This window comes from Rhinopithecus bieti, unplaced genomic scaffold (genome assembly GCF_001698545.2).
Source record: "Rhinopithecus bieti isolate Rb0 unplaced genomic scaffold, ASM169854v2 scaffold_82461, whole genome shotgun sequence".
NCBI classification, from domain to species: Eukaryota; Metazoa; Chordata; class Mammalia; order Primates; family Cercopithecidae; genus Rhinopithecus; species Rhinopithecus bieti.
In genome coordinates this window covers 72,998-96,837 of record NW_016830244.1, presented here as the reverse complement: position 1 = coordinate 96,837, position 23,840 = coordinate 72,998, and the positions used below count along the sequence as shown (strand labels likewise).

Here is a 23,840-nt window from a genome sequence, read left to right as displayed (position 1 = left end):
TGAGAATAATTTCTAGGTTAGGTTTCTCTCACTTGGCCAAAATTCCCACATAGATGTGATGATTGCCCAGAAATCAGCCAATTAAAAATCAAAATGAAAACTCATAATTAGATAATATCAAGAGCACAATTATGGATATTCCTGAAAACATTTTTATAGCAAAAATTATGTGTATGTTTACTACGGGATGTAGGGTATTTTAATATATTTGATATGATGTAAGGTGTGGCCTCCGGAAGGAAGAGAGCAGTGGCCTACAAGCATTTTATTTATTTTTATTTATTTATTTATTTTTGAGACAGAGCCTCCCTCTGTTGCCAGGCTGGAGTGCAGGGGCACGATCTTGGTTCACTGCAACCTCCTCCTCCCAGACTCAAGCGATTCTCCTGCCTCGGCCTCCCGAGTAGCCGGGATTACAGGTGCCTGCCACCGCACCTAGCTAATTTTCCTATTTTTAGTAGAGATTGGGTTTCAACATGTTGGCCAGGCTGGTCTCAAACTCCTGACCTTGTGATCTGCCCTCCTTGGCCTCCCAAAGTACTGGGATTACAGGCGTGAGCCACCACGCCCAGCCCTGCAAGCACTTTAAAATGGCCCCAGCTCGTCTGTGCTGGGTGACCAGGGAAGGACTAGGGGCTCAGGTGTAGGGGATCCAGGCTGAAGTCTAGCTTGCCCATTGAGGGGCACAGACAGCAGGTACGGTTCTGTATGCCAGGCCCTGGCAGATACAGCATTGAATAAACCAATTATTCTCCTGCCCTCGTGGAGATTATACTCTAGTAAGGCAGGGAGGTGACACACAAGAAAGCAGATAAAAGTAATGCGTGCTATGTTGTATAAATGCCGTGATGACATGTAAATGATTACCACTTAAAACAGCACCCTTGTCCCGTTCCATCTGCCTAGCCCTGGCCAGCCAGCCCAGACTCTCAGTACAGGAGCGGGGCTCGTGCCTCCTTTCTTGGGCCTAGCAAACATTGGTCCCCATAAGACACCTCACGGATCTTGGTACTGTCCTCTGGGACCACAGGTCATGTCACCCCCACTTCCTCATAACTTACTGATAGAGCTAGAAGAGATGGGCTACACCCTCCCCTGTCCCGTTGCCTCCCCATACTACAGCAATACAGACCTGGTTCTCCCAGCTCTTCCCTTTCCCACAGTATTTCAAGATCAGACCCCACCATGACTGCCTACCCCACAAGCCAATTAGTCACAGCCCCTTTTACATACATGGTGAAGCCCAAATTGAACTTGGACCCCTCACTCCTGAGAGCAGCCCACTCCATTCCTGCAGCACCGCAGTCTCTGGCCTTCCTTGTCTGGGCCCCGTCTGACTGTTGGATTCCTCCTCTCCGAATCTGCTGACTAATGAGGAAGACATTGGTGTTAACTGTATGATGATAATAATAACAGCTGATACGTGCTGAGTGCTTACTCTGTGTGAGGCACCATGCTAAGCACTTTCATATGCATTTCTCACATAACCCTTCCAATAACAACAGCATGAGATAGCTACTTGTATTTATCAACCCCATTTTATAAATGAAGAGACTGAGGCCCAGAGAGGTTAAATCACTTGCCCAAGGTCATGCCTCTGGTAAGTGGCAGAGTTATGAGACACATCCGGTCAGTGGGAAGTCAGAGTCCAGTCCTTAACACTGTGCTGACCGTGCTCAAAGACAGGTGGAGAGGGCTAAGGTGGGAGCACCCTTGCTGTGGCCACCCCAGCCAGACCTCTGACAGGCCCCAGGAAAGGAACACTTGTGTGGTGCCACTGTAGGGCCTGCAGAGAGTCGGTGGGCTGGGTAAGGACCCAGAGCCTGCCCTTCCTACCTGGGTGGCTCTAAACAGGCAGTATAATTTGTGTCCCTGTCTAGCTCAGAAAGGTCAGTTTTCCTCCCGGGTCTTTCAGTGTGTCTGTATAAAACACGCAAATCTATAAGGGTGAGATATTTGGTTTGGACCTTCGCAAATGTAGCTATACACTTCCTTTTTCCTTTGAATAAAGTGAGCTCTTGTATTCACTATTCTCTCTCCCTGGAATGCTTCACCCATATTTCTGGTTGCCCCTGTCCCTCCCATCATCTAGGTCTGTGCTCCGCGTCACAGGATCAGACCAGCCTCCTTGCCTGTCCTGGGGGAGCAGCCTGCTACCTGCCCCCTCACCTCATCCTCTCACTTTGCTTTTTATTTATTTTATTTTTTATTCTTGTGGGAATAGGTGTTTATATTTATGGATTACATGAGATATTTTAACACAGGCATGCAAGGCATAATAATCATATCAGGGTAAGTAAGTTATCCATCACCTCAAGCATTTATCCTTTGTGTTACAAACAATCCAATTATACTTTTTTTTTTCTTTTTAGACAGAGTTTCGCTCTTGTTGCCCAGGCTGGAGTGCAATGGTATGATATTGGCTCACTGCAACCTCCGCCTCCTGGATTCAAGAGATTCTCCTGCCTCAGCCTCCCAAGTAGCTGGGATTACAGGCATGGGCCACCATGCCCGGCTAATTTTGTATTTTTAGTAGGGACGGGGTTTCTTCATGTTGGTCAGGCTGGTCTTGAACTCCCAACCTCAGGTGATCCGCCCACCTCGGCCTCCCAAACTGCTGGGATTACAGGCATGAACCACGGTGCCTGTATTATATACTCTTTTGGTTATTTTTAAACGTACAATTATATTATTTTTGACTATAGTCACCCTGTTTTGCTAGCAAATACTTAGTCTTATTCATTCTTTCTCTTTGCTTTATTACAAAGCAATAGATTTGCCTTCTCAGGTTGTGAGTGTTCAAATAAGTTAATCTATAAAGCACTGATAAATACTAGGTGCTATTTTAAGTGATAATATTTACATGTCATCACGGCATTTATACAACGTAGCACACATTACTTTTATCTGCTTTCTTGTGTATCACCTCCTTGCCTTACTAGAATATAATCTTCAGGAGGGCAGGAGAATGATTGGTTTGTTCACTGCTATATCCGCCAGGGCCTGGCATACAGAACTGTACCTGGCATTCAGAAGGCGCTCAATAAATATATGTTGAATTCAATGAACGAACTGAGGTCTGGAGAGGCAGGAAACGCTTTGGCTTTCATGAATTCTGCAAATATTTACTGAGCACCCACTCAGCACCAGGCAATAGGCTGTCTCATTTTTACAATATTAGCTTGAGACTCTGGCAGGAGGGAGATTTAAAATCAAGTTTTAGAAAAAGGTACAGAGTGTGAAATGCAGTTTTAAGTGGACACTCCGTTGGGTTTTGAGAGATGCACACTCCCATGTACTTACACTGCCGTAAAGAAATAGACCATTGCTTCACCCCGCAGGGCGAGGACTTGGAGCACAGGTAGCACGAAGGCAACCGACTCGCAGGGATGCTGGACGCAGGACCCTGTTTCCGGGGGCTGCGGAGGCAAAGGCTGGCGGGCGGGCGGGGGCGGGACTACAAGTCCCAGGCTGCTTTGCGCACCCGCGGGCCTTGCGGAGCGATGGGGCGGCGCGGAGGGGTAGGGGGCGCAGCGGCGGTGGCGCCAAGGCGCGGGGCGCGGGCGCGGGCTCCTACTGTTGGCGCGCTGTAGCTATGCCGGGGGCTGGATCCCGGGCGGAGGAGGGCGGCGGCGGCGAGGGCGCGGCTCAGGGGGCGGCAGCGGAGCCCGGGGCGGGTCCCGCGCGGGAGCCAGCGCGGCTGTGCGGCTATCTGCAGAAGCTGTCGGGCAAAGGCCCGCTGCGCGGCTACCGCAGCCGCTGGTTCGTGTTCGACGCGCGCCGCTGCTACCTCTACTATTTCAAGAGTCCGCAGGACGCGCTGCCCCTCGGCCACCTGGACATCGCGGACGCCTGCTTCAGCTACCAGGGCCCCGACGAGGCGGCGGAGCCGGGCGCGGAGCCGCCCGCGCACTTCCAGGTGCACAGCGCAGGAGCCGTCACGGTGCTCAAGGTGGGACCGCGCGCCCCAAAGCCGCCCTCGCGCTTCCGCAGGCGCCCCCTGCCTCGACCACGGGCTTGCGCCATCCACCCTCCTTCCTCCAAGGCCTCCTCGCCCCTGTCCACGTCGGCCTGCCTTTCCCTGCTTCTCCACATCCCGCCCTCATTCCTATCTTCACCCCTCTACCTGGGCTTCGGCCAGTCTGGCTGGGGCTACCCAGCCCCACCTCCTTCCTCAGACACCTTAACCCATTATCCCCTCTGCGCCTAACCTCGGGCCCCTCTCTGGTGTCTCCCGACCCCCACCATCCCGTGGATGTCCCGTGCAGCCTTCCCAGGCCTGTAAGCGTAGGCTTCTACCCTCCCGGCCTCCTTTAGAACTCTGCTGGCGGGGCGCTGTGGCTCACGTCTGTAATCCCAGCACTTTGGGAGGCCGAGGCGGGTGGATCACGAGGTCAGGAGATCGAGACCATCCTGGCTAACACGGTGAAACCCCGTCTCTACTAAAAATACAAAAAATTAGCCGGGCGTGGTGGCGGCCGCCTGTAGTCCCAGCTACTTGGGCGACTGAGGCGGGAGAATGGCGTGAACCCGGGAGGCGGAGCTTGCAGTGAGCCGAGATGCGCCACTGCACTCCAGCCTGGGGGACAGAGCGACTCTGTCTCAAATGAAAAAAGAAAGAACTCTGCCTATAACCTTGGTACCTCAGTGAACCGCTCTGTGCTGCAGCGGCCTCCTCTGTAAAATGGGGTAGCAGTAGTATCAACCTCATGGGGTGTTGGGATTAAATGAATTATACTCTAAACTGCTTAGTAAATGTTAGTGCTTTTATTTATTTGTTTATTCTTTTTGAGACAGGATCTCGTTCTGTTGTCCAGGCTAGAGTGCAGGGGTGCGATCTCGGCTCACTGCAGCCTCTATGCCTGGGCTCAAGCGATCCTCCCACCTCAGCCTCCCAAGTAGCAGGGACCACAGGCGCAGGCCCCCACGCCTGGCTAATTAATTTTTTCTTTTTTTTTTTTTTTAAGAAACGCGGTCTTACTATGTTGCCCGGGCTAGTCTCGAACTCCTGGGCTGAAACCATCCTCCCCATCCAGCTTCCCAAAGTGCTGGGATGCCAGGCGTGAGCCAGAGTGCATTCAGCACTGTAGACAGAAAGAGTCAGAGATGGCAGGGCCCTTAGAGACAGTCCACTACATTTCCCTCCAGAGTGGACAGGAATGCTTCAGCTAAGGTGACACAACAAGTAGGTGGCAGAGCCTGTTTTCTTGCTCCTTGCTTTGTCCAGGAGAGGTGGGAGGGGGTCGCTTCAGCCAGTTATGACTTGCTCCTTTGAGGCTCCTTTAATTCTCCAGTGGACAGACACAATGAGAGATACAGTGTAGAAGCAGGAGAGTAGAGTCAGGAGTCCTGGTGCTGAAAGGCCTCCCCTGTCCTTGGGAGTCCTGGGGGACTAGACTCTCACCTCCTAGGAGCCTACCTGCTTTGAGCACCTGGAGGGATCTGGGCCCAGGCCTGGAGCTGGGTATCCTTTCTCCAGGCTTTGCTGCCTGCCTAGTTCCTATGAGTCTCCACCCTCACTCTCACTCTTACCTATTCCCAAGTTGGGCTTTCTCCAGGACAACAGGGTTGGGCTGGGATGTATGAAAGCGCTCTCAGAGTTGGCCGCGTGGAGAACAGAGTAGGCAAGCGCCTGGCCTTATAAGCTGAGGACTGTTCCTCAGACCCCAGAGCTGCTAACAGCTGGAGCTGCTCCCTGGAGATGTTCTTAGAGCTTTGTTGATTCAGCTTTTGCCAGTTCAAGTAGGATCTGATTCCCATGTTCTCTTGGGCTCCCCTGTCCTGTCTGTAAGTGTGTGCAGACAGCCTGTTCCCCAAAGAAAACCAACTCGGGTTGCAGTCCTACTCAGGATTACTTAGAGAGTGCCTGTATAATCTTGGGAATGACCCTAGTGGGAGACCTTTGCCAAAGGCAGAGGCTCTTCCTCAGTGTGCATACGGGCTGTCCCTGTGTCGAATTAATTTCCTGTGGAATGTTTGTTAAAGAAACTAGAGCATCATGTTTCACATTTTTCCCAGATGACTGTAGAGCCCTCTATCAGTTTTTTTTTTCATTAAAATAATCTGAATCTCCTGTAATCCCAGCACTTTGGGAGGCCGAGGTGGGAGGATCACAAGGTCAGGAGATTGAGACCTGGCTAACATGGTGACACCCCATCTCTATTAAATATACAAAAAATTAGCCGGGTGTGGTGGCGGGCACCTGTAGTCACAGCTACTCGAGAGGCTGAGGCAAGAGAATGGCGTGAACCCGTGAGGCGGAGCTTGCAGTGAGCAGAGATTGCACCACTGCACTCCAGACTGGGTGACAGAGCAGACTCCGTCTCAAAAGTAAATAAATAAATAAAAAATAATCTGAATCTACATAAGCAGGGTTACAAGGTGCATGCATTGTCAGAAGTGTGGCTTTAAATTTGGATGGACTTGAACTTGAAGCAGGAGTCTGCTGCTCACACATATTGGACAAATTACACCACTTCTCTGCTCCAGTTTCCTCTTTGGTCTAGTGGGAATCATACCTTCCTCATTAGGTGGCTCTGAGGATTCTGGAGAATGTTATGGAAAATGGCTGGCACATTTTCCGTAGTGGTATGGAAAATAGTAGGCACTACATGGCATATGAAATATCAAGCTGTGTCTTTGGCCAAATATGTAGTGTATTCATGTAATGGAATATTATGCAGTAGTAAACAAAGGAACTAGAGCTATAGGTGTCAACGTGGATTACTCTCACAAACAATAAAATTGAACAAGAAGTAAGTTACAGACTGATTGTGTTCAGAATGATACCACTTATAGAAAGGTTAGGAAGATCATGTGAAACAGTACTACAGATCATAAGGATGTATGCTCTTTTGCGAGGAGAATAGCTTCATGGGGCTGATGAGCCCTGGTTTCCAGGTGGTGGTTGCCTCTGATGGGAAGAGGGAGGATGTGATTGGGAATGGGTGCCTCAGGGCTTCTCCTGTTGTTTTGCAGTGTTTTATTTCTTGGACTGGGTCATTGTTTGTCATGTTATGCTATCCATCTTTTTGTAGGTTCAGAATATTTCTTTTTTTAAAGAAAGGAAATACGTTTTCCTTTGGGTTACTTACAATGGAGGAGTATTTTGACATGTAAAATTAAATTGGTCACAGAGTAAGATAGTACCAAGTGTTAGCTATATACAACAATGGGAATGGAAACCAGGCAAGGCTTTCTGGAAGAAGGGAGGAGAAGGCCGGGCGCGGTGGCTCATGCCTGTAATCCCAGCACTTTGGGAGGCCGAGGCGAGTGGATCACTTGAGGTCAGGAGTTCGAGACCAGCCTGGCCAATATGGTGAAACCCTGTCTCTACTAAAAATACAAAAATTGGCTGGGCATAGTGGCACACGTCTATAGTCCCAGCCGTTCGCGAGGCTGAGGCAGGAGAATCGCATGAACCCGGGAGGTGGAAGTTGCAGTGAGCCGAGATCACACCACTGCACTCCAGCCTGAGCGACAGAGTGAGACTCCATCTCAGAAAACAAACAAACAAACACCCCTACTCTAAAACCCTGCCCCCCCCCCTTTTTTTTAGACGGAGTCTTACTTTGTTGCCCAGGCTGGAGTGCAGTGGTACAGTCTGCTAACTGCAACCTCTGGCTCCGGATTCAAGCAGTTCTCCTGCCTCAGCCTCCCGAGCAGCTGGAACTATAGGCGTGCGCCACCACGCCCAGCTAATTTTTGTATTTTTGGTAGAGATGGGGTTTCACCATATTGACCAGACTGGTCTTAAACTTCTGACCTTGTGATCCACCTGCCTCTGCCTCTCAAAGTGCAGGGGTTACAGATGTGAGCCACTGTGCCCGGCCAGGGGTGTGTTTTAAGAAAGTTAAATTTCATTGTACAGTTATTTCTTTTGAGCTGTAGGAGTAAAAACTTTATGGTGTTAAGTATGGAAATTACCAATTTATCTTCCTTTTTGTCTTTCAGATGCAAAAACTGATCCCCTTAAGCCTTAATGTTTCACTTCAGGGCTGCCCAGCTATAGAGGAGACCCTGATTTCTAAGGATTTTAAGTTAGGATTTAGTGCTGCTCAGACTTCAGCTAGTTGTGTATAATTTTACAAATACCATTTCTTATCACAGAGGGTTAAAAGTAAAGAAAATCAGCAATTTTCTTATTCTATTATCATATGTTTTTTTAATTTAAAAGCATCTTTCAGCCTTCTCTGGAGAAGCTGTGGTTTTGTTGGGCTTTTTCAAAATGTTTTTCTATGTAAGTCTTAATGAAAGCTGATTTAGGAATTTCTTGGTAAACTCCTCTATTCCCAAACTTAGGGATTTGATCTAGTGCTTTATGAGGTAATAGAGGCTAGAGAGGGGATGTGATTTTGCCAACATCATGAAGCTAGACTCAGTCCCTCTCTGAAAGTAGAGGCTCCAGGAACAGTGAATGTCTAAAATGTGGAGGATCTAATTGTATTGTCTGTTCTGACAAGTCTACTTTTTTTTGACTTTGTTGTGGATCAGATAAGGTGTAGCAGTAGTCTTTCCTTTTATTGCATTAGATATCTGTCGTTTTTGGATAGTGAGTATCACAAGGGAACATTTTACTGCCCAGTTCTTTACCAGGATACCTAGTACCTTTTACTGGACATGTCTGGAAACTGCTGCAAGGGTCTAGCAGAAGCTGATGCTTCCTGTGCGCGTCTCTCTGTGTGTAGGGGTGCTGGAGTCTTCTCATGGAGCTTTACTGGAATCTGAGGCACTTAGGGGAAGGAGAGCATGTGACTGACCAAGGGTGAAGCTTAAACAGCCTTGATCTTCCAGATCTCTGCAGTCTTTGGAGCAAGAGAGCGTCATCAGACCGTCAGCAAATGAATTCCTCCCTCTGTAGGTGCTTGGTGCTAAATGGGCATGTGTATTGGTTTCTGAGCCACACGTAACTGAATAGCTGTGTACCCCTATTCTTAACCCACTTTTGTGGGAACGCACATTCCCTGGTGTTGAAATTTCTCTTAATGACAAACATTTGTTGGCTTGGGTAATCATAGTGTGTTCAGTACAAAATAGATGTGGTGAACCAGCCTTCTTTGCTGTATGGTTCTTCTAAGCTGTTCTGCCCTAGGGCATCTGCTCAGTCTTGAAGCATTATTTAACTCTTTAAGTTATGGGGATTTAACTTTTCATGGCTTTCGAATTAGTAAGTTCCTTCAAGGCAAGTCCAGTATTGTGCTTGTGATATCACAGTGGCATTCCATCTCCCACTGCCTCTCACACAGTCCTCATTGCAGGGGAGTCTCCATCCTATTTCCTGCTGACCAGAGGGTAAGCTCCCTAAGGACTGTGTGTATCCTCAACTCCCGCAACAGTATCTGGCACAAAGGAGACGTGCTATACACGAGTGTTTGTGCTCCTGAAAAATTCATATGTTGAAGTGCCAACTCCCAATGTGCTAATATTTAGAGGTGGGGCCTTTGGAAGGTAATTAAGTCATGAGGGTGGAGCCTTCATGAATGGGATTAGTGCCTTTATAAAAAGAGACCCTGGAGAGATGATCTCCCTCTCCACCTATGAGGATACAGCAAAAAGGCATTCCTTTGCCTGGCGGAAGAGGGCCCCCGCCAGGAACTGAATGGACCAGCACCTTGATTTTGGACATTCCAGCCTTCAGAACTGAGGAGTAAATTTCTGTTGTTTAAGCCATTCAGTCTGTGGTGTTTTTGTTATAACAGCCTGAACTGACTAAGGAAAGGTGCCTAGGTAGACATCTGTTGAATGAATGAAAAGAACATAATCATCCAGTAAGCACTGGTTTTCGTGTGAGCCCTGACCCTTTAGAAGTGATCAGCCAGAACTCATGTCGTGGAGGTGGCAACCATTCAGTGAATGCCCACTGAGTCTAACAGACATCAGGAATCCAAAAGGGGGTTATGACTCACCCTTCCCCAGAGGAGAGAGCTTACAGTCAGTTCCGTATTTTCGGGTCTCATGTGTTTCATGCCCATGGTCAGGACTCTGAGGACACTGTCATAGCAGAGGCAAACCTTTTATGTAAAGGGCCACATACTATTTTAGGTTTTGCGCATTCTGCCATATCTGTCACTATGCTGTTGTAGTACAGAAACAACCATAGAAGTATAGCTGTGTTTTAACTTTTAGTTATGGACTCTGAAATTTGGATTTCATATAATTTTCACGTTTCGCAAATGATCTTTTGATTTTTTTCAACCATTTAAAAATGTTAGCTGGGCACAGTGGCTCACTCCTGTAATCCTAGCACTTTGGGAGGCCGAGATGGGAGTATCACTTGAGCCCAATAGTCCAAGACCAGCCTGGGCAACAAAGTGAGACCCTATCTCTACAGAAATTAAAAAACCAGCCAGGTATGGCTGAACGCGGTGGCTCACGCCTGTAATCCCAGCACTTTTGGGAGGCCGAGGCGGGTGGATCACTTGAGGTCAGGAGTTCAAGACCAGCCTGACCAGCATGGTGAAACCCTGTCTCTACTAAAAATACAAAATTAGCTGGGTATGGTGGTGGTTGCCTGTAATACCAGCTGCTTGGGAGGCTGAGGCAGGAGAATTGCTTGAACCCAGGAGACGGAGGTTGCAGTGAGCTGAGGTGGCGCCATTGCTCTGCAGCCTGGGCAACAAGAGCGAAACTCTGTCTCAAAACAAAAAACAAATAGCCAGGCATGATGGCACATGTCTTTAGTCCCAGCTACTTGGGAGGCTGAGGCAGGAGGACTGCTTGATCCCAGGAGGTAGAGATTGCAGTGAGTTGTGTTTGCTCCACTGTACCCCAGCCTGGGTGACAGAGGGAGACCCTGTTTCAAAAAAATAAAATAGCAAAATAAAAATGTTAAAACTGTTCTTGCCTTGTAGATTGTACAGAAATAGGCAGAGGCTGGAAATGACCCCAGGCTGTAGTTGACTGACTTGTGTTCTAGGAAGGCCTCAGAAGCTTCCCACTCATTCACTCACTGTGTGTGCTTAGGCACTGGGGATACGACTGGACAAGACAAACAGTCCCTGGCCTCCTGGAGCTTTCAGTAGGTGGCGGGGCGGGGGGAGGGGAGGGACAGACGTTAATAAAATATAACAAACACCAACCAGTGCTAGGAAGTTTGAAAGGAAATATATGCAATGCATGTATAGTTCAGGATCTTGATCTGGTTTATGGGTGGGGCAGGGCTAGGAAAGACTTTCCTGAAGAAGCAACATTTGAACTGAGACACAAAGGATGAGTTGGTGTTGACTGGAGGTGGGGTGGGGAGTGGAGAGGAAATGGCATAAGCTGATGCCCTTAGGTGGGGGTGCTGGTTGCATGTGGGACTCAAGGAGTGCCCGGTGGCAGCTAGGAGTGGAGGGGACATAGCCTTTGGAAGAGGCAGGCCTTGGGCCAGGGCACGATTTTGTCTTCGTCTTAAGAGCTAGAGTCAGTGAAGAGTTTTAAGCAGGGTTTGACAAATAGGTTTTTTTTTTTTTTCTTTCTTCTGCTCCCAGAAAGATTGTTTTAGGCCATTTGTGCTGCTGTGAAAAAATGCCATAGACAGGGTAGCTTATAAACAATAGAAATTTATTTCTGATAGTTCTGGAGGCTGGGAAGCACCAGCAGATATGGTGTCTGGTGAGGGCTCACTCTGCTTTAGAGGTAGTGCCTTCTAGTGGTGTCCTCATAGCAGAAGGGGACAGGCAAGTTCCCGCTGGGGACTCCATCTATGTGTGTTTGTATATATGTATGTATGAATGTATCTTTCTAAATGTATTTTTCTCCTTAAATTCCTTTTACCACTCTGGCCTCTTTCATAAGGACCCTGATCTCATTCCAGAGGGCTCTGCCCTCATGACTTAAATGACTTCCCACAAGGCTTCCTTCTTAAAGATACTATCATCTTGGGGACTGGGTCTCAACACATGAATTTGGCGGGGACACAGACATTCGGACTGTGGCACTGATGGTTTGGTCATGCCTAGTATTTTTATGTAACTAAGAGGATTATCATGTTTGGGTACGAAGGGTTGATGTATTTAACCCATCGAAGGTTGTAGCAACCCATCGAAGGTTGATGCAAACAGATTTAAAAGTAGATAAATGCAAAGCTGAACCTATCTTGAGCAGTTGCTTCTTAATTGTTTCTGAGCGGTGGGTGTTGTGATGGGTGAAGCTTGCTTTGGCAGGCGTGTGTGTGGCTAGGGCCGGCCCACCCTGGTGGACTTCCTTTCCTGAAGCATTCCTAATGGCCCCTGGCATTGACTTCTGTCCTGCTGCACTTGCTTTGCTCATATGCACATTACCAGTTTCCTTAATCTGTGGAAATGACGATTTCTTGAGAAATGGAAGGAGGGTTCAGATGTGTTTGGGGTAGAGGTGTACCAGCTCCCACCTCACGTCTGAGGGGGGTGAACCAGTCTCCTCGCTCAGTTGCTTTTACCTTTGATCCACTGAGGTGCAGACTTCCCACCTCTAGTCAGAACAAAATACAAACAGTAACACCCCCTTCCTCTAAAGAAAGAAAAAGACCCCGCCGTTGTAGAAGTGACTGTCAGATTGGGAGAGGGAGAGGCATTTTCATTAGCAGTTTTCGGTTCTGGTATTTATGTAGTGGGGGTCTTAATGACACTCGATCAGGTCTACCCATAACCTATCAGGCCAGCCCTCAGCTGAGTATTGTTTGCTTTCACAGAGTGAATGCAATGTGGAAATGGTAAACTGGATAGTGGTGACTAGTTAGTGGCTTCTGACTAGTATTCTGTGAAATACTCTGCCTGGAGTGCTCAGTTCAGTAAACATCTTAAGCACTCAGATATGTGAGGGCTTGTGAGTGGCAAGACGCTGAGAGGATCCCTGGGGATACTGCAGCTTTGGGGATTGTCCAGCAGGCAGTAGCTTACCAGCCAGCACAGGAGGCCCTCAGTCGGCTAGAGATTCAGGATGGTTTTGCTCCCTGATCTAGACTCTGAGTGTCTGCTGTTGTGTCCTACTAATGCATCACCTCCTGGGAGATTTTGTCAGTGCATTTCACTACTGTGCCTTTCATGCTTAGAGGATGCCAACACCTGTTAGATGCTTGTTGGCTAAATGCATGCTTTAAGCCCTCATATCCTCTGTGTGTGTGTGTGTGTGTGTGTGTGTGTGTGTGTAGTGTGCTTTCATTCCATAGTCAAACGGACTTTTGCAGTGTCCATTTACTCAGCAAATATTTTTGAGCATCTGTCATATTCTAAGCACTATGCTTCTTGCTGCAAATACAGCAGTGAAAATTTTCCGTTGATTTAAGAAACTGTAGTGTTAACTTTAAAAATAGCTTAGCATCTGATGTAATCAAAGAATTGTAAGAGTTTTGAAAAAAACATTGAAGAGGACCATGTTTGTCTGTAGTGTTCAGCACTGGGAGATTAATATCACATGTCTGCAAGTTTTTTGATTCTGAGAGGTCTGGCACTTCTCCATAGGAAATGAAGGGGAGGGGGCATCCATATGTAAAATACTAATCTGGATATGGCCCAGGGCCAGAAATCTGTGATTTGTGTAACAATTTTGGTGAACATTGCAGAATTGGAGAGTTCTGTATAACTGATTATCAAGAAAAACTCCCTGAAGAAGGTGGGAAAGGGAGTTAGTAAATGTTGGTGTGATTGTGTAGCTGCTCAAAGACTTAATTCCTCTTTGATCAGCAACATGTGTTCCCAGTAAGCTGGGAATCACCATCTTCTAATGAGTTTGCATGCTTGGCCATTTTCTTAGCCTTTGCAGAGACTGCCTGGGAGAACTGGAATCCAGTGTGAGAAGTGGGGATTTGGTAGCTGAGATCCTGTGTGCTTCTTCTTTCTGCACCTTTCCTAGGCCAGTGCTACTGTACCAGCAGACTTTCCTTGAGCAGACTGCCTCTGGGCTGGGACTTGTGTCGCTGACTGTCAGATGGCAGGCATGGCCGTGGCCTGGAGGTGGGCAGGCCAATGTTATCAGAGATGTTGATCTTGGATTACAGGAATTATTTCTAGGCAGCAAGCCCAGTATTCATTTTCCTCTCCAGCTCTCTGGTGTTCAGGAGAGGCTGTGCTTGCAGAGAAGGTGGCCAACTTTCTAAATGGATGCAGCCAACTGGCCATTCACCAAACAGACTTTGTTGAGCGGGAGTCAAGCTTTGCCTCTGGCCTCAGGGAGCTTTTGTGTCTATTTTGGGTGTGGTTAGGGCATTGTCAATAGGTGGCTCTGTGAGCTGGAGGAAGGCATCCATTGTTTTTGCTCAAGAGTCATTATCCCAAAGTTAGAACTGGAGAGACCCTCAGAGATCAGCCCCCTTCCCATGCATGATACAGAGAGGAAACTTGAGTCCCACAGCTAGCTACCCTACCACTGAAACCTTCTCCAAACACATGAACAGTATTTTACCATTTAAACCCAGCAGTTTGATGATACTGGCTTTATATATCTATCTTAATCCATTAGTAGAAAATTGGGCTTATTCTTTTTTTAGTAGTTGTATACGGAGACTCAAATTGTACCTTTAACCATTTTGTGTTGGGGCACAGATTTAGGAAGTTTAGTCACATGGAGGTTGGAAATTAACAGCACAGGTTATAAACTCCCAGTGGGGGTTGACTTGATAGGAGGCATCAGTGATGTTTTCCTGGCAGAGACTGAGGCCTGGTGCATCCCTTTTCAGAGGGCTTCTCTTTGGAGGCGGCTTTAGTTTTCTCTTTGGTTTGTCAAGGGAAAACAGGCAGTTGGCAGATGGCTGTATCTTTTCATTCTGCTCTGTAAGGCATACCCTCTGGCCTTAGAAGTGAACCACTTTTTATACTGTTCACACAACTCTCTTGTGTATATTGTCCTAGAGGTAACATGCTGATAAGACTTTTTTTTGTTTCTGTCTTTTAAAGGCAAATAGCTCCCTCAGAACTGCAGTTCTCAAGTTTTGTATGGAAAAGACTCCTCCTCCTTTCTGTTAAAATGCAGATTCTGGGGTTCCTCCCCTTTGGTTGGCAGGCCACAGTGGGCCTCAGGAATCTGCATTTCTCTCCAGCATCCCAGCCCTTCTGCTGCAGATCTCTGTGGCTTCCCTGTGAAACACTGCTGCCCTCTCGATGATAAATGTCCTCTTTGGCTGTGAAGAAAAGACTGACCCTGTATGATGGTGGCTTTCTAAGTGAACTAGAAATAACTAAACTGCGTGGGTGGAGACCAGTGAAGTGTGAGCCCTCCATCCTCAGGTTGAGTCTCTGTGGTTTATAACTGCATATCTTCTTTGCATTCTGAGTTTCTATGCTCCAGAGGAATGACTTTTGGCCCAATTCTCCATTAGCCCTAAGGTTTCTGTCTTCTGTGCTGATCGTAGTGGCTGGCAGACCCTGCATGCTAGGGTTCCTCCCTGAGCATTCAGAGGGAGGCTCCTGGAGGGAACAGTGTTCACTTGGCATCTTTGGGTATTTCTGGGAGGGTGAATTGCAATGATTACCACCACCAAAGAACTGGTAATTACTTTCAGATCCTCTAGCTTTTCACCAGAGAGAAGTGGGTAACAATGATGTAGGACGACCATCTGATACTCCTAAGACACCAGCTCCACCTTAAAACACTGTTAGAAATCACCGTGGTTCCCAAACATGCCTGTAAATTCACTGAAAGACTAGGCGGGTTCCTGGTACTGGGCTCTCCTGCTTCCCAAATGTCTGAAGGGTGGAGCCTGGGAACCTATCCTATCTCCATTTCCTAAAACTTCTTGTTAAGTCAGTCATTCTTTTGCCCTAGTTTTAGTTGAAAAACATCAAGCAGAATAATGTGGTATTGCATCGTGTGTGGAAGCCACTGTGGGCGGAGGTGGAGCAAGACTATCCAATAGGCCACAGGCTGTGGCTGCAGGAGTTGTTATTTATCGTGAGCTCATCCCTGGCTCTCTCACATTGTGCAATGGCAGAGCTGAGAGAGAACCATAGGAATGTAGCCCTGTGGTCACTTGGAGGCCTCGTGTTCCCTTTCTCTCTGAAACAGAAAGCATTTTGACAGGCTTCTACATTTCCTGTAGAGACGAGCATGTCCGGAGAGTGGCCTTGTCCTTGCCCTTGTCTTAATGAAATCTGTGGCTCAGCCCAGCCGGGTGGCCTGGGCTGTGAGAGGCTTTGATGTGGCCAAATCCCTCACAAGCCCAGTTGTTTTCATTGCCCACTTTCCTGTGAACTCACATTTGCTCTTCTTTGTTCTAGTTGTAGGCCCTCTTCTTCTAGTCCATTACCCTTAGTTGCTAATTTCTGTTAAATGGTATTTCCTTAAAAAGGTACTTGCTGAATATGGGTTTAAGAAATGGCTTTTCTCTCAAGGTGTTTGCTTTTTAAAAGGGGTGCTTGAGTGTTAGAGATGGCAGAACTCCTCAGACCAACACCTGCCAGAATGGATGAGGAATGTGGCATCTTCCCAGGGAATGGCTGCCTACCTCAACACAGACTATTCAAGGAAATTGATTATGGGTTCTAGGTGTGTGCTCAGCCTTTGAAAGGAGTTAGATTAGAACTATTTTAATAAGATACGATTATTTTTTAAGACATATGGATGCTAATTTTAAGATAGCAATTTTAAAAGATACAAAAGGTTTATTATGTTCACTAGAGGAATGGAGGTTTGTGACCTTGCATTCCGTTTTCCAAGGAGCCAGGAGATCCATTATTTGCCTTCTCAGTCTCTGTTGCTGGGCTGAAACAGAAGATTTCAAAACCTTCCTGGGGGAAAAAATACATTTTTTTTCCCCATTGGTGCTGGTCCAGATCCCTTGAGATTGTTTCCAGGCTCATGATTTTGAAACACTCAGGAAAAAATTTGGAACCTGAAGTTATTTATCAGATTCAGGGTTATAGTCTGTTTTCTATTTGAATTTTGTTTTGTATTATCAGGCTGCTTACAATATTCTTGTGCTTTTTATTGCTTATGGAAGAAATTACTTTAGACATTTCTTAGAGATCCAGATATCCTTCCTTGGATTTAAGAAACAAAAATTCCTTCATTATGAGCAGCCATTGCATTCTTTTGAGAAATGGATACTCAAAACTATCCATGTAATTTAAATTGCTTTCTATAAGGTATGCAGACTTGACTCATTCTGTATATATATTTTCCTTCCTTGGCTCCTTCGTGGTTGTTGGTTATGTTGTTCTTTTGGCTTATAAACATGGTGGGACCTGATCCATTGGGAAGGAACCCAGAGTTCATAACCCTAAGTGGGTGATTGAGGTGGTGTGCATCATAGAGAGCATGCTGGAGTTATGATCGTTTGGTTGTATAAGGGATATTGGCTGGCCTTGTAGATGAGATGTTTGAGCTGGGTCTTGAGAGTAGAAATTTGTTAGGGAGGTGTTAGTGCAGTAGGAGCAGAGATTGTGAAGGCTTTTGTGGGCCTTTTGTGTGGGAGAAAGGTTATAGTTCTATGTGTGGGGCAGTGCGTGCCAGATTTCTTGACACTTGGAAGCCATGAGAGAGTTTTAAGCATGCAACATATATGACTTCATTGGCTAGGTGTCAGAAGAGTGTTTGGAGAGGGGAGACTGAGACAGCAAGTCCAGTTAGGAAGCTGTTGCGGAGGCCCAGGGGTAGATGAATCTGGAGACCCAGGGGTCCCGGGGTACATGACGCTGAGACTGTCAGGACGCATGAATCTGAGAGACTGACAAGGGAGTCCTTAGGAGTAGGAGACCTGGCGATTCTATTATATCAGGATGGAGAAGTTTCTGTCCTCTCCATATTTGCTTGTGTGTGGTCTTGTTATTGCTCACAGCAGTCTAGTTTTGAGAAATGCTGTTAGAGCAGAATTGTGATTAAGAGTGGAAGCATGTTGGCCATTGTAGACTGATGGTCATGCCCTCTCCCAGTGACACTATGCCTAGCCCTCTAGATTGGATGTCCAGAGGACCTTCTCTACTGATGTGGGGACCAGCATCTGATATAGTTTTATTTGTCCCTGAAGCCAACCCAGAGGTTTTTATTTGAACTTTGCTATTGATTGAGGCCATCAGCATTTCAATATTTGAGAAAAACCGTAGAGGAACTTGTGATTCCTGCTGAAATGCTGAGAGGATTGATTTTGTCTTGGACATGCTCTCTCATCCTTCCCCTTGATAGCAAGTAATGCAGACTAGGTTTAAATTTTGACTGTGCCAAGTGACTGTGAGATTTTGGGTAAACATGATAATACAGATAGTTGATACACAATGGTACTTTGTGTCAAATACTCTTCTGAGCTTAACACATGTTAAGTGGGTTATCGTGGGTAAACATGATAATATAGGTAATTGATACCTAATGAGTACTTGGTGTCAAACACCCTTTTGAGCTTAACACATGTTAACTCGTTCATCTTCAATACCGTGAAGTAGGTTCCTATTATTATTATTTCAGTTTTACCAGCAAGGAATCTGAGGCCTAGACAATTTGTGTAACTTACCTAACATAGCTAGCCAGTAGCAGAGCTGGGATTTGAACCTTGGCAGTTAGGCTCCAGGGTCCATGGGCAAGCAGATGATACTGTTTGGGGAGAGATAGTTACGAGGGTTAAATGACAGTGTGTATAAAGCGAAAACATAGTGTCTGGCACACAGTAATTGTTTTATGGATGGTGTCTAATATAATATACAAATATAGATTATGGAAGAGTCTATATAATTTTAATACAGTTTTATAAAGAAAATTGATTTTCTACCAATTGGCTAGAAAATTGGTATAAAATATATGGGTAGAGAATTTTCTATACATTTATGGGTAGAAAAATGTTTGGAAATACCAAAGTATTGATGGTGGTTATTTCTGGTGATGCAACTATGTTCATTTTATTTTCTTCTTTGCTTTCCTGTATTTTCCAAATTCTCCTCAGCAGATGTAGATTGTTATTATTTGAAATAGAAGTCTAAAATATGTTTTTTTTTTTAAACTAAAGATTAATAGGAACTCACCAGACAAACAGGACTTCCCACAATCCAGGAAGAGTGAAGAGCCCTGCAAAGTTATGGTGGTGTGAAACTCTACACCACGCTTAGTGACTTTGAAGTTGTTTGGTCTTTTTTCAGTTCGTCTTTGTCTATTAATTTATTTGTAGTGTTTTAGACACATATTTGCTTTGCTTTGCTTTCTTTGTGGGTTTAGAAAGCCCTTTACCTTCCAAGAAAATAGAAATGTTAGGACAGCAGTTTCTTGTGCTGCTGGGGAGAATCATCAGCCCTCTTATAGTCAGTGACTCCCTGCTGCCTGGAGCTGGCTTCCAGGGTTGCCCATGGGAGAAGCAGCTCCCGGGCTTACGGTTTGAAGTGTCTGTCCTTCTAGCTTTCAGTTTTGGGCTCGGTCTTGAAAGAGTGTTTTGTTTTCCTCGTCTACTGCATCATGGTGCACATGGCATTCATTTTCTGTGTAGAGTCTTGTGGCTGCTGTTTATATTTCAGTTTTAGCTAAACCTTCCCATGTGAATTTCTGCTATGCCGCGTTGCTTGATTTAAGTCCTATCTTCCCTTCCATACTTTATAATTGGTGGAAATCTATACAATTGTTGTAAGAGGTAGAGGGCTGTTGTAAGAGGGCTGTTGTAAGAGGTAGAAAGAGATAGAAACTTAATTTTAATTATACAGGCTTTTCTTCTACTGATCTAATGATTTTATTAAATTTACTTATTAAATTCATTCATTTAATGGTTTTATTAAATACATTAGTTTGTTAAATCTTGAATTAAATTTGAAATTATTTTCTCTGATGATAGGTTTCTTACCCAGGGCATCACTTATTTTTTTCCAGATATTTGGCCAGTTGTCCTAATGCCATTATATATATTATATATATAAATTATATATATATATTTGGAGACAGGGTCTCACTCTGTCGCCCGGCCTGTAGTACAGTGGTACAGTTATGGCTCACTGCAGCTTCAACCTCCTGGGCTCAAGAAATTCTCCTACCTCAGCCTTCTGAGTAGCTGGGACTGCAGGCATGCACCACCACACCTGGCTAATTTTTGTACTTTTTGTAGAGAGGGGATTTCACCATGTTGGCCAGGCTGGTCTCAAACTCCTGGGTTCAAATGATCTGCCTGCCTCTGCCTCCCAAAGTGCTGGGATTACAGGTGTCAGCCACTGTGCCTGGCCTATTATTATTATATTTTTAAGAGACAGGGTCTTGTTTTTGAGATGGAGTTTCGCTCTTCTTGCCCAGGTTAGAGTGCAGTGCCACGATCTTAGCTCCCTGCAATCTCTGCCTCCCAGGTTTAAATGATTCTCCTGCCTCAGCCTCCCGAGTAGCTGGGATTATAGGAGTGTGCCACCACACCTGGTAAATTTATATTTTTAATAGAGGTGAGGTTTTACCATATTGCCCAGGCTGATCTCGAACTCCTGGGCTCAAGCAATCTGCCTACCTCTGCCTCCCAAAGTGCTGGGATTACAGGCATGAGCCACTGTGCCTGGCCTATTATTATTATATTTTAAAGAGACAGGGTCTTCTGTTTTCATTTTTGAGACAGAATTTCATTCTTGTTGCCCAGGCTGGAGTGCAGTGGCACGATCTCGACTCACTGCAACCTCTGCTTCCTGGGTTTAAACGATTCTTCTGCCTTGGCCTCCCGAGTAGCTGCAATTACAGGAGTGCGCCACCACACCTGGCTAATTTTGGTATTTTTAATAGAGATGAAGTTTCGCCATGTTGGCCAGGCTGGTCCCGAACTCCAGACTTAAGGTGATCTGCCTGCCTCAGCCTCCCAAAATGCTGGGATTACAGGAGTGAGCCACGGTGCCTGGTTAACCAAGAGATTGGTCTTGCTCTGTCGCCCAGGCTGGGTACAGATCTTGGTTCACTGCAAACTCTGTATCCTGGGCTCAAGGGATCCTCTAACCTTAGCCTCTTGAGTAGCTGGTGCTCACAAGCACATGCCACTGTGCCTGGCTAATTTTTTTTTTTTGAGAGATGTGGTTTCACCATGTTGCTCAGGCTGGTCTCAAACTCCTGAGCCCAGGCGATTCACCCACCTGGGCCTCCCAAAGGGCTAGGATTACTGGCATGAGCCACTGCGCCTGGCCTCTAGATTTCTTAATTGGATACCTAGGCATTTTATGTTGATTATAATTATGAACTTGTTTCCCACTGTTTATTGTTGGCATAAAGGAAAATGTTTGCTTGCGGTGAATATCTCAGAGGTGGGAATTAACCAGATCTCATCCAGTTCTGTATTCTTAGTGCTAACTACTGGACTTGGCCCAAGTTAGGCTCTTAATAAACATTTGTCAAGCAAATGAACACTTTATGTACATGGTGTTGTCCCTTTTTCCTCTTTTGAACTACTTTAGCTACATTTCTAGGAATGGAATTGTGGGTCGAAGAATGTGAATATTATTATAGCTTCTAAAATGTGGTAAATTTTGATAGGTGAACATTGTTTACCAAAGGGAATAAAAGCTTGGATAAACTTGTTTAGTGGAGATAATGAGGCCCGACTCCCTGTAGATGCTGCTGGATTGCTACTCCAGCCCCTCTCCTCACAATCATGCACTTCCCACTGGGAGTGGACCCTTAATATTTGTGTATTGAAATCAGTTAACTTGTAATCAAACAACTTTATTGTGGGACTTGTCTAAGCATCAAATTGAGAGCCGGTGGGAGGCTGAGGGGAGTCTCTGGGGCCCAAGAGAAGAAACAGGTGGCCAGGGCCTGTCTCACACATGAGTGGGTTTCTGGGTTTTGTACTATGAGAGACCTGGGGACAGCAGGTTGTGGGAGCAGCTGGGGCATCACATGGTACTTCTCAGCCAGCTGTCAAGGACTGCATTCCCACCTCAAGCAGAACGCAGATGGCTTGCTTTTATTCTCCTAGCTGGTGCCTCATGTCTTGGCACCCAAAGGCAGCAGATGGCTGCCATGTAGAATTGTGACCACCCAATCCTTGTCTGCCCCTCTTCCTGAGTGGAAGAAACCCAGGATGTTCATGCAGCCATGTAGGAGACAACTACAATGGCTTTCCAAGATGTTCGGCTTTGTCTCATATTGGGATTGGTGCCATATTTGACCTGGGATTTCAGCAGTGTTGAGAGGAAGTAGCAACAATTGAACATGAGCGGATGAGTCAGATATTTGAGTGTTTATATTCAGGACACTGTGCAAGGCATCTTGGATCATATTGAGACCAGCAGGTCTGGCCTCTGCCTTTAAGGAACTTAGGTTAGTGAGGAACATGCAGGGAGTGCCCTCATCTCCATGGGAGGGTTACCTGGGCTACAAGATTCTCCAGCCTCCCCATTCAGAGAATGGAGACAGAATGTACCCCCAAATCAGGGAAACCTGCTCTGAAGAGGTGGCCTTTGCACTGGACCTTGAAGGGTGAGTAGGAAGGAGCTGAGGAGACTGGTGTTAGGGGAGACAAAATGCACACCCAGGTCAGGGAAACCTGCTCTGAAGAGGTGGCCTTTGCATTGGACCTTGAAGGGTGAGTAGGAAGGATCTGGAGAGATTGGTGTTAGGGGAGACTCGGGAGCTGGCCTGGGTGAGGCATCAGACAGCACACGCTAACACCTGGCTTCTTGCTGGGTGCTTGCCTAGAATCAGCTCTGGAGCTCTGCTTTGTCACTGTTTCTTCTAGCATGAGTGGAATGCCTGTCTGACTCTCCAGAACTTGGGACCACAGCATTTTAAATGGTCATTCTGAGGGGTGGGGGACAGATGGTGATCCTTCCTGGTCCTCACTCTTCTGGTGGGCATGTCTTTGGTGAATGCTGTGTGGTCCTGGTGGTAAGCTTCTGCGCTAACTGGCTCATTGTTACCAGCTGAGCTGAGGCTCAGCGGAGGGAACTCCTGGTGATAGACCCAGCAAGGCGTTGGCTGTGCAGCCAGATCACTCGAAGGTCCTACTCGCCCCACTTTGGGAGCACTGAATAAAGGCACTAAAGCTGTGAGCCAGACCAGCATATGCCTGGGTTCCTAAAGAATGTTGGCCTCTCCTTGGACATTAATGGACCATGGAGTGGTTGGAGATATGGAGGTGCCTGTTTAAAGAGAGAAGTTATCTTGAGTCATAAAGTGCTGTAGAAGAGCAATGGTGTTGGCTGCCCCAAGCCCCCATGGGGACCCCATGCCCTTGGCTTACGTTATAATCCTGAGGTGCTGTTTCTTGCCAAGCCAGATCTCCCACCAACTTTGGCTCTCAAAATGGAATATATTTGCCATTCTGGTGTAGACCAGCTCTGTTGAGTAAAGATAAGATGTGAGCCACATACATACTTTTAAATTTTCAAGTAGTCACATTAAACCGGTAAAATTAATTTTAATACTATTGTATTTAATTCAGTGCATCCAAAAGATTTTATCATGTGGCGCTGGCCTCCTCTCATGTGCTCAGTAGTCACGTCTGGCTAGTGGCTATTGTGTTGGACAGGGCAGATCTGAACCAATTTATTGGGACTGGGGCGATAAAGAGGCTGGTTTGTGATTATACATTTAATTAGGCCTGAGCCGAATCTCCATTTAGTCCTTCGCTGAAAGATATCAGATGGAAAACCCAGAGGCTTTTTGGATTTCTGCTGATTTTGCTGTATTGTACTTTTAGTGGTGCTCAGTCTTAGAACCCGTGTTTCTGTCTTTGGGTTTCGGCTCTCTTCAGAAAAGGCCCTTTGGGGCTTTTATGTCAAAGCACATGCCCCAGAGACATTTCAGACAGCCTGGCCCCCAGCCTTTTACTAGCTAATTGGGAATTGAAGTAAAAAGTCTTCTAGTGATCTCTAGATTTTTTTTTTTGAGACAGAGTCTCACTGTCGCCCAGGTTGGAGTGCAGTGGCACCGTGTCGGCTCACTGCAGCCTCCATCTCGGGTTCAAGCAGTTCTCCTGCCTCAGCTTCCCAAGTATTACAGGTGCCCACAACCACGCC

The 23,840-nt window shown here is 46.4% G+C and overlaps 1 protein-coding gene across 2 annotated transcripts in view; it reads left to right on the top strand.

Moving 5' to 3' along the window:
• Window positions 1–3,513: 3,513 nt before the first annotated feature.
• Window positions 3,514–23,840, top strand: part of TBC1D2B (TBC1 domain family member 2B) — an 84,631-nt gene continuing 64,304 nt past the window's right edge. For both annotated transcript variants that reach the window (XM_017865340.1, XM_017865341.1), the window contains exon 1: window positions 3,514–3,952. In XM_017865340.1, coding sequence (XP_017720829.1) covers window positions 3,596–3,952 — 357 coding nt within the window. In that variant the 5' untranslated portion in view covers window positions 3,514–3,595. The remainder of the gene's footprint in view (window positions 3,953–23,840) is intronic.